The sequence below is a fragment of the Glycine soja genome, chromosome 16 (assembly GCF_004193775.1).
Source record: "Glycine soja cultivar W05 chromosome 16, ASM419377v2, whole genome shotgun sequence".
Taxonomy (NCBI): domain Eukaryota; kingdom Viridiplantae; phylum Streptophyta; class Magnoliopsida; order Fabales; family Fabaceae; genus Glycine; species Glycine soja.
Window position 1 is genome coordinate 15736030 of NC_041017.1, and position 11927 is coordinate 15747956.

The 11927-nt window shown below is 35.8% G+C and overlaps 1 protein-coding gene across 1 annotated transcript; it reads left to right on the plus strand.

The window, feature by feature from the left end:
• The first annotated feature begins 10022 nt into the window (after positions 1-10022).
• Positions 10023-11253, plus strand: LOC114389800 (protein MAIN-LIKE 1-like). Its single transcript, XM_028350530.1, has 4 exons — positions 10023-10376; positions 10465-10861; positions 10945-11081; positions 11164-11253. Exons 1-4 carry the CDS (start codon positions 10023-10025, stop codon positions 11251-11253), a joined length of 978 nt encoding a protein of 325 aa, XP_028206331.1.
• Positions 11254-11927: the final 674 nt, after the last annotated feature.

Consider the following 11927-nt stretch of genomic DNA (forward strand, 5'->3'; position numbering starts at 1 on the left):
CACTCCTTCAATATATATAACCCTCCCTAGTGTTAACATGTGAGATGTTCAATGCCTTTTGTGTGATCTCTCAATCACTACTCCCATCTATGACAATCCTTCTATCAATCATGGTTTGTAGTAGGTCAAAAATCCTCCCGAACCTTACCTACAAAAAGAATATATCATATTTAAGGAACAATACAATGTAATATAATAACATACATAGTAAGATTAAATAATATACAAACACTTACCAATTAATCCTTTTTTCAGTGATCAAGAAATTCACTTCAACGGTTATTGCACCTTTTGAAGAATTAGGTAGGTTAAAGCCATTAACTTTGTTAAATACTTTGAATAAGTTTCTCTAATACACTTTTAAGCTTATAAGACTTTGCATTTGATTTATGATCCTAAAAAGGGACTAAGAGCATATACACAAATATATTTGTAGGACGATGTAGTATGTGTAAAAACATTGCGCTTTCGTTTATCGTCTGAGTAAGATGATTGATTCATCAATGTTTAGTACTACAAACTTGAAAGCATATTTACTTTGTTTGTTTAACCTTGCTCTTCTCCTTCAAATCCTTATCCATAAAGGACTTCTTCACGTAGTTCTTCCATCTACATTCACCTTTCCTCTTCACACAGCATGGGTCTTTCTAGAGATGAAGGAAAGCTCATCTTCATCTAAAGCATCTTCATTGAACAATTTTGTTCATCAAATGATTCTTTTTTTTTTTTTTTGAAGATCTCTTATATGCTTTTAGAGCTATGAACTTGCCTTTTCTCAATCCTTAATGTTCTCTTAGCTTTACCTCATGAACCTTCAAAATACCAAGGAGCTCTTCCTGGGCCAAGGTCTTTATGTCCTTGGACAATCTCTAATGGTTATAACTTGTGGTCTCAAATGTCTAGTGTGGCACCCTCTACCCCTCACATATATACTAACAAAGGAATAAAAATTCAAATATTAATTAAATTTTTTTTTAAAACATTTTAAAATACAAGCCTTTCAAAGGGATAAAAGGCTCACATTCACTTTCTTCTACATCATATTCAAACTTGTCCAAATAAATAATAAAGTCATCTCGACTCAAACAAGGCCGTCTAAGACTTCATACAATTAATATAAAACCCCATACCCCAATGCCACATCCTATCAGAGCGTTGTGTCTCGACGTCCTTCAACACAAAGTTCCTTAAAACAATTCACCTAGTCATCTACTCCCCCGAACACAAAGTTCAAGATCATCACAAGATCCAAACACAAACAACACACGGGGAGTGAGTTATCACATTGCTAACTAATAGAGAAGCAAGACAACTAGATATACATATCATATAAACCAAATAAAACTTACTTACACGTAACTCACGTAATTCCGCCACTTTGTCATTCAAAGTTCACTTTTCATCCATCAATCACACTTTTCAATCATCAATCACACTACACAAGAATCACACGCTCTGGTCAAGATATAATAACACATAAATTTTATAATAAACAATTAGCAAGCGCATGAGACAATTATGCTAAGACTCAAGCCTATATGTAATGTGGTACCATATTAGTGAAAAACCACCTTGAGGCGCTTAGGAGTACATAACAAGACACACCACACAATGGGTTTGTCAGGTCTCTTTCACTAAGTAAGATCATAGGGAGACCAGTCAGGGTCACGATGTTTTGCGAGAATACTCCAATCATATAGGATCAGCATAGGCTTAAAGGATCACTCAAACCCGGTGACCCCCAAGGCCTACACTCCGAAGAGTCCGTCAGGGCCTCTCCTTCCTGATTCAGGTCCAACCCCTAAAATCATTTTAGCACACAGACACTGCTAATGAATTATACAATACCCATGACCTCACACTCGTGTTTTAAACACGTACAACATATTGCGCTACAATTTAACACTGGTTCCTAAATAGGAAACCTATATTTTCTCTTTAACACTGGTTCCTAAATAGGAAACCTACACTTTCTCTTTAACACTGCGCATTAACACTTTTCTCAAGATAACACTGGTCAGCTTATTGTACAATTCACAGCTTACAACAAAAATAATGTCACATCAATAGTTAATCATACACATATTCACAACCAAAACTCATTCACAATTTCACATCTCATAATGTCACAATCCACCATCACATGTTTTTGCATATCTCATAATTCAACACATGTTCTACTTTACACTTTTACTCAATCTCAATAACAATACTGTGATTTCAAAATAACATGTCATTCCACAATTCATCACATATTTCATTTATAGACATTGTTCATGAATTATACAATACCCACGACCTCACACTCGTGTTTTAAACACATACAACATATTGCGCTACAATTTAACATTGGTTCCTAACTAGGAACCTACACTTTTTCTTTAACACTGCGCATAAACATTTTTCTCAATATAAACACTGGTCGGGTTATTGTATAATTCACAGCTCACAACACAATTAATGTCACAATCAACCATCCTATGTTTATGTGTATCTCACAATTTAACACATTCAACTTGTTGGATCAAGTGGCCTCAGAATAATTAAGAAAGGGGGGTTGAATTAATTATTAATGTGTCTTGACTAATTAAAAATTTATCCTTCTTAATGTTACTAGATTCAACTAGACTTTTACTACTAAGTTAAGAAAGTAAAGAACAGAAACAAAAACTTAACCAAAAGTAAAAGTGACACTTAAAAGTACACAGCAGAAATTAAAGAGTGTAGGGAAGAAGAAGACAAACACAAGATTTATACTGGTTCGGCAACAACCCGTGCCTACATCCAGTCCCCAAGAAACCAACTGTTCTTGAGATTTCTTTCAACCTTGTAAAATCCTTTATAAGCCAAAGATCCATAAGGGATGTACCCTCCCTTGTTTTCTTTGAAAAACCAAGTGGATGTACCCTCTACTTGAACTTATCTACAAGAGATGTACCCTCTCTTGTTCTCAGTATAACAACCCAAGTAGATGTACCCTCTACTTGTGCCACAAAGAAGGTACCCTCCAATGTGTTAAGACAAAGAATTCTCAGGCGGTTAGTCCTTTGAATCTTTGTAAGGGGAAACAAAAGATATCTCAGACAGCTAGTCCTTTGAAATCTTTTGTTTAAGGGGAAGGGAAGAATCAAAAGAATTCTCAGGCAGTTAGTCCTTTGAATTCTCTTAGAAGAGGGAGAAGGGAGACACAAAAGAACTCAGGCGGTTAGTCCTTCGATTCTTTTGGCAAGAGGAAGAAGTGAATGAAGAAGAAGAGTAGCACAAGTTTTTGGTCCATTAACTTTGTAGAAGCAAGCTTCATTGCTTCATGATGATGAATCAAGATTGATTCATGATGATGAATCAAGATTGATTCATGATGATGAATCAAGATTGATTCAAGGTGTTTTGATGATAACAAAGATGATGAAAAAAAGCCCATGAGAATGATTTCAAGATTGAGTTAAGAACAATTCAAGAATCAAGAGAAAGATTCAAGAGAAGTTTCAAGTTTCAAGTTTTCAAGAATCAAGAATCAAGAATAATCAAGAACAAGATTCAAGACTCAAGAATCAAGAATCAAGAGGAGACTCAATCAAGATAAGTACTAAATTTTTTTTCAAAACATTGAGTAGCACATGAATTTTTCACAAAACCTTTTACCAAAGAGTTTTTACTTTCTGGTAATTGATTACCAGTTTATTGTAATCGATTACCAGTGGCAAGTTTTGTTTTCAAAAAGCTTTCAACTGAATTTACAATGTTCCAATCAATTTCAAAATGGTGTAATCGATTACAATATATTGGTAATCTATTACAAGTGTGTTTGAACGTTGAAATTCAAATTCAAATGTGAAGAGTCACATCCTTTCACCAAAATGCTTTGTGTAATCGATTACAATGAATTGGTAATCGATTACCAGTGATAAGTTTTGAAAAAAAAATCAAAAGATGTAACTCTTCCAATGGTTTTCAAGTTTTTCTAAAGGTTATAACTCTTCTAATGGTTTTCTTGACCAGACATGAAGAGTCTATAAAAGCAAGTCCTTAACTTGCATTTTCAAGACATGAATTACAATCTTTTACATCCTTTGAATCTCTTTGAACATCCTCTTGAATTTCTTCTTCTTCCTTTGCCAAAAGCTTTGTAAAGTTTTCTGGTTTTCCAAACCTTGAAAACAAAACTTGTGCCATTCATCTTTTTCATTCCCTTCTCCATTTGCCAAAAAGAATTCGCCAAGGACTAACTACCTGAATTCTTTTTGTGTCTCTCTTCTCCTTTTTCCAAAAGAACAAAAGACTAACCGCCTGAATTCTTTTGTGTCTCCCTTCTCCCTTGTCAAAGAATTCAAAACGACATAGTCTGAGAATTCTTTTGATTCTTCCCTTCCCAATAAACAAAAGATTTCAAAGGACTAACCGCCTGAGAATTCTTTTGTTTCCCCATTCACAAAGTTTCAAAGGACTAACCGCCTGAGAACTTTGTCTTAACACATTGGAGGGTACATCCTTTGTGGTACAAGTAGAGGGTACATCTACTTGGGTTGTTGTGACTGAGAACAAGAGAGGATACATCTCTTGTGGATCAGTTCTAGTGGAGGGTACATCCACTAGGTTGTTCAAAGAGAACAAGGGAGGGTACATCCCTTGTGGATCTTTGCTTGTAAAGGATTTTACAAGGTTGAAAAGAAATCTCAAGGACCACAGGTCGCTTGGGGACTGAATGTAGGCACGGGTTGTTGTCGAACCAGTATAAAACTCCTGTGTTTGTCTTCTTCTTCCCTACACTCTTTATTTTTTGTTGTGCACTTTAATTATCGCTTTTACTTTTGGTTAAGTTTCTATCTATGTTCTTTATTTTCTTAACATTATAGTAAAAGCCTAAGAAGGGTAATTTTTAATTAGTAAAGGTCTAGTAATAATTAATTCAACCCCCCCTTCTTAATTATTCCGAGACCACTTGATCCAACAAACTTTTCTTGAAAGAGAAAGTATTGAACAAAAAATTTTTAGAAAGATTAAGAGAATTGAATGAAAGAAATCTGTTATGCATGAAAGGAATGTCTTTTTAAATTCGTGTCATGGTCACATATTTATAATCATTTGATGACTCAAGTTAAAGTTTGTGACTCTTGACAATTTCTTTAAAACTAGTCACTTTTTAAAAGTTGTGACTCTTTTGAAAACTAGTCACTTAAAGGTTGTGACTTTTGAAAAAACTCTTCAGAAACAAGTCACTTTAAGAATTATGACTTTTGGTAATTTATTTTTCAAAATCAGTCACTAGTAATCAATTACCATCAAGGTGTAATCGATTACACATCAACAGATGTGACTCTTCATGTTAAAATTTGAAAATCTAAACGTTTAGAAACTCTGGTAATCGATTACACAAGTTTAAAATGATTTGAAAATGTTTTATCACTAGTTGTGACTCTTGAAATTTGAAATCTAACGATTTAAAACATTGGTAATCGATTACATGATTATGGTAATCGATTACAGCTTTGTAAATCAGTTTTGAAAACAATGCTAGCTACTGGTAATCGATTACTACCTTCTGGTAATCGATTACCGGAGAGTAAAACTCTTTGGTAAAAGATTTTGTGAAAAATTCTTATGCTACTCAATGTTTTGAAAAAAAATTTTAGTACTTATCTTGATTGAGTCTATTCTTGATTCTTGAATCTTGAGTCTTGAATCTTGATCTTGATTGTTCTTGAATCTTGAAACTTGATTCTTGAAGCTTTTTGACTCCTGATTCTATAGAACTTGCTTAACTCTTGATTCTTTGGCATCATCGAATTAATCTTGGAAGACATTGCTTCCACACAACTTTGCACTTATATTCAATCTCCATAACAATGTTATAATATCAAAATAATATGTTATTCTACAATTCATCATATATTCGATTTATCACTTATGTACAATTCCAATCATAATTTCATAATTCTAATATAACTATTTATTACACTAATATTATTCAAAGCAGAACCAAATTATACAAGAATATTTCTTAATCCACGGGGAGTAAAAATCCCTCACATAATTTTAGATAATCACACAAGAAAAATTTCAATATAATAAAACATCCCAAAAATAAATCTCAATTTGATCCTCTAAGGATCCCTACGCATATTCTCACTGATCCCCAATTGTGAATAACTTATCCCTTACTTCTAAGCGGACTCACGTGTCTTCCGACAGCGATAGCAGTATTTCTAGCAATTTTTTGAGATTCCTCAATTTTTCCTGTGATTGCTCTGATAGAGTTCCCAAATGTTAGAGAGAAAGAGAAGGGATTAAAGTCTCCATCCTGTACTGCTTCGTGCGATGCATATTTCTTCCTCCACTGAAATTTCTTTGCAAATTCCAACGGTGGAGGTGTGCGGAATTGGATCGCGAACAAGATATCAAAATTTCATGACAATCCAACGGTTAACGAAACCGGGATCATAGTTTTACCGAGACAACTCTTGGTTTCTACGGGAAAAGAAAAGGCTACGATGTGAAGGGTATTTCTATGATTTCAGATATGATACCGAAATTCCCAACGGTGAGAATGCTCAGAGTTGGGTTGCTAACTTGGTGCTTAAATTTCACGAAAATTCAACGATGAATAAGTTTGAGATCGTCGTTTTTCTGAGACAGATTTGGTGGTCTGCGGGAAAAAGAGAAGGTTGAGAGGAGAAAAGAGAAAAATGAAAATGAGATGAAAATGATGCACCTGACTTAACATAACTATTTATACCTAGGATACTCAGCCTATTATTTGTTCTATATTTATTTATTTATTTATTTTTACTAAACAGCTTTTTAAATTTATTTACGAAAAAATGGAATGTTACATCTAAGAAAACTTTGAATAATATTGGTTGTATGTCATAATTATAGGGTGAATAATATTGGTTGTATGTTACATCTCTCTCTCTCCCGCGTCGCGTTTCAACTTCTTCTTCTTCTTCGGAGTTCTGCTTCTTCTTCTTCAATCTTCTCCATTCATCTGCTTCTTCAATCTTCTTCTTGTGCGCCGCCATGATTCCATCTTCTTCACTGCTCTTGGCGTTTCAATTCCTTCATTGTTCTTCGCATTTCTGCGTAGGACTGTGGGTGTGGTTCTTCTTCGCGTTTATGCTTCATCTTCGACACTTAGCTTCTTCCTCGAGGTATGTTTCTCCTTCGCGTTGCTTCTTCTTCCTCCATTGTTACCGTCGATGGCGGAAACCGCCATTGGGAAGTTGCTGGGCTGTTTACGGATCACCTGATCCGTAAGCCTTTTCCGGATCAAGTTGATCCGGAAGAGGCTTACGGATCAGGTGATCCGTAAACTGTTTTTTAGTGTTTACGGATCACTTGATCTGTAAGCCTCTTCCGGATCAACTTGATCTGGAAAAGGCTTACGGATCAGGTGATCCGTAAACTGTTTTTTAGTATTTACGGATCAGGTGATCCGTAAATACAAAAAAACAATTTACGGATCACTTGATCCGTAAAAGTACCAGTTTCATTTTAATTACTTTTAAATGAACTTGAATTATTTTGTTTTTGGTTGTTTCAATATTGTTGAACTTTTTGGTAGACATACATATAGCTCCCCCTTATATGATGAATAAAATAAAACACACATGAGTGGTTACATTTATGGGTCTATTTAGATAAACTTTTCTATATATATAGATATATCCTCTTTTAGTTAGGGAATTATCCAAATAGTATATATTGATTAGCATTTTTTTTATCAGCAAAATAGATATATATATATTAATAAAAGAGTACCAGAGGTACTATAATTACAACGTGTTAGAACAATCCTAGTGGATCCACATGTGATGCTACTTTCGGACTGATGTGATCCACCCTACAAAAAAAAATACATCATCAATACCCATTGGCGTTGAATGATTAGCATGAATTACTTCATTTAAAAAATTCCAAGAGATAGGTAGTGCTTGTATGAAATTATCCAAATATTCCAAACCAAATATTGCTAGTAAAACTAGTCTCATTATTACAAAGATAAAAATCACAACTAGAGTAAGCACAGGCACAAAGATGCCACCCCCACCAACACCTTCCACAGTCCTAAATGCTGATTCCTAGGAATCCTAGGAATCCAATCATATACTTTTGGTAAGTGTTATACTCTTAGGTAGCATTTGGTAAACATATTAGAACAAAAGTTACAAAATGGAACATAACCAATGGTGAATTATAAAAATAGAACAAAACACAATATTGTGTTGAGAAATGGTATATTTTGATTCTATTTCGTTTATCCACACACATCAAACACTATCTTAGCATTAATTCCTAATTTTTGTTTATCCACACACATCAAACACATCAATCCTGGTTTGATTCTATTTCGTTTATCCACACACATCGTTCCTTCATGAATCATTATCCGGTGGTCACACTACTAACTTCAATTTCAACGTTCACAACATATTTAGGACTAGCATTATTAGCTTTTTATAGAAGTGGTCAACAAAAACATATTGGTCAATGTGGATTATTTCTAGATAGAATGCTATAAGGACAATCAATTAGTGTATATAGAAAACATTTAGAGAGAAAGTTTTAAGAGGGTTAGGAGAACAATTAATCCAAATCCTATAATGATTGCAACTTTTACTAGCTGTTCTTATTTCTATATATTAATATATATTGTTCTTAGATGAAATTGTCACAAGCAGTATAACAAGGAATGGTCCTAGTTGTGATAGCCAACAAGGGAGGGAAATGACATTGATATCATAATGAAGTGAACATGTTATGGCAATTGAATTAGTTTAAAGTAGTGGGTTACTTCTATTAGAGTCATCCAAATTTGTACATTTTAGTAAGAATTTAAGTCTTCTTCTACACTTGTTAAAGTTAGCTATTTTATTTCTTCACTCAATCCTTTAAGGGGTTCTATTCTAGCTTTGGTCAATCATAAAAATAGAACAAAACACATCAAACACTATCTTAGCATTAATTCCTAATAGAACAAAACACATCAATCATAAAAATAGCTTTGGTCAATCATAAAACAACACCTTGCTGAATCAAGGTCAATACCACTAAGCATTTGAGATGTTGTTGACCATTGTTTATGCTTAGTTTGATTTTCCACACAAATTTGAGATGTTGTTGACCACAAACACAAATTTGTTGACCATTGTTTGTCACATTCATAAAGCTCAGCAAGTTAGAGTAATTGAATTGAGTTAACCAAATGCTTGAAATTTGAGAAAATGAAATGAGTGATGGATTTTGCGGTACTCATTTACAGATCATGGTTAATACCAGAGGATTAGGTCGTGCCTTAGGTCAGGTCACTCTCAGAGGTGTGGGCAGAGGAGATCATGATGATTCCGATGATGCTCCACAGCGTCGACGACCTATTGCATCCGCACGGAGGCAGCGAGTCGCTGTGACTGCGGATCACATCGATGAGCCAGTCATCGCTGACCCAGACGTTCAGGATGACCCGATGGAGGCACCAGCTGCTGTGGAGGACATTCATGCGGACGCAGGCGCAGAGGCGGCTGAGGATCAGCCTCAGGGATTTTCGGGTGGTCCGAGCGACCCATCTGTGCTGACAGCGTATGTGGATCACGTTGCTTGCAGCGTATGGACGGGAGAGGTATTTATACTATTTATTTTTAGTTACTTGTAAATTATACTATTAGTTTTCCTTTAAATGATAATTTTAACGAATTTTGCGTTCCTTTTATACTTCAATTCAGGAGCGTCCTGAATTGAAGTTATCCTCACATGGGAGGAAGGTCCATAGTTTAGGCAGGCCTGTCCCTGCCATTGAGGGACTTATCGCTGGTACAGAACTAAGTCCTCTGATCGCGTGTTCGGTAGACACCGGCGATCGGGGACTTTTGTCCGCGTTTGTGGAGCGGTGGCACCAGGAGACGTCTAGTTTCCATCTCCCGGTGGGTGAGCTCACCATCTCATTGGACGACGTCTCCTCTCTTCTCCATCTTACCGTTATAGGCGACTTTCACGCATTTGAGCCCTTGCACGTGGATGATGCGGTTCAGATGCGGGTGGACTTGTTGATAGTGTCTCCAGAGTCTGCTAGGGCTGAGACAGTCCAGTGTCGCGGACCGTACGTACGCCTGCAATGGGTACGTGAAGTATATCAGCGTCGATGCCAGGCATGTCATTGGACAGATGCGGCTCGTGCATATCTTCTTCACCTGCTGGGTTGCACTCTATTTGCTAACAAGAGTGCAACCAATGTCCATGTTGTCTACTTGGAGGCCCTTCGTGACCTCAGTATGACAGAGAGGTACGCTTGGGGAGTGGCTGCTTTGGTTCATATGTACGACCACCTGAACGATGCATCCATGAGCCACAGTCAACAGCTTGGCGGTTACATCACACTGCTGCAGGTAACAAATATATGTTTTTCATTCATTCAGGCTAAATTTTGTTACACTTTCATTATTAATGTTTATAATTTGAATGTTACATCTGTAGTGCTGGATTTACGAGCACTTTCCCTCAGTTGCGGAGTCCACCGCCGATCAGGACTACGACGAGGCTTCTCCACGTGCGTGCAGGTGGATTGCGACAAAGAAGACCGTGAAGAGCATTCGCACGCCGTCGTATATGGAGCTCCTAGACCGACTCCGGATTCCGGATGTTTGTTGGATCCCGTATGGGGAGCATCGGGAGGTCCGGGTCTTCCATGTCAGATCATGCTACTCCGGTCTCTTGCACTGGGGGCCTGTTGCTGTGTATTACCGACCGGAGAGGGTCGTGCGGCAGTTTGGTTACACGCAAACCATTCATGCTCCTCCTGTCGATTCATGGGTCTCGTATGATGATATACATGACAGGTGGATGCACTACGAGGATCATATCGTACCTGCAGGTGAGTGTGCGTGGTGCCAGGGGCGTGTTCCAGTGACTACATCGACTGGTTCTTCCGCATCTCCCATCCTTTCATGACACCAGGCCACGCAGTAGATCCTCTGCCTCATGGTCACGCCCCGCAGCCCCGAGTCGTCCCTCAGGTCTCGCAGACGGATATCCCTCGCATGCTGGAGCCAGGAGCATCGTCGACATCTACGGAGGAGCCCAGACATGCAGTGGTAAGTAATACTAATAATTTACGTCATTTACCTCAATATTTGCATAATAATTTGTGTAATTAGTTTGTTTTGTATGTAACAGGAAGAATGCCTCAGATTGGTCAGGAGTGTCACACAGGACCATCTAGTATACGTTAGGTGTAGACGCAGGCGGCACACTGATCAGGCTTAGTTTATGTACATGTTTTACATTGATATTCCTTGTATATACAGATATTGTATATGAACTCATTTTATGAGTATTGTTGGTTTTATTTATTTTCATTACTAATGTTAGTTTTATTTATTTTCATTGATTGTGTATTCCATTTGTGTCTATATACACGCGTGTTATAACTTTAAATATAATTGAAATAAAGAAGTTGAAAAGGGTGTAAAAAAAATAATTAACCAAAAAATGGACATCATTCGTTATCTAAGATCGTATATAACGTACTAATATTTTTAAATTCTCTTATAATTACAATTTTCCCACTTATACTAATGATCATGTAAAAAAATGTATTGTAAAGTAGTTAGTATTTTAATTTTTTATATAATACTAATTATTTTTTTTATATTCTTTATAATATTAATAATGATATGATTAATTCTTTATAATATTATCTTTTATGTATTTATTGATTTTTATTAATATGTATAAAATAACCTTAAACAATAATTATAATGGGACTGAGTAAGTATGTTAATATCATCTTCTAAACAAATTTATTCTAAAAAAATATATTAAAAAATTAATTATTTATAATAAATCAATATTTATAAATATATTATATTTAATAAAATAAAAAATAGATTTAATTATATTATAAATAAATATGTTGTATTTAAAAGTATATTATACTT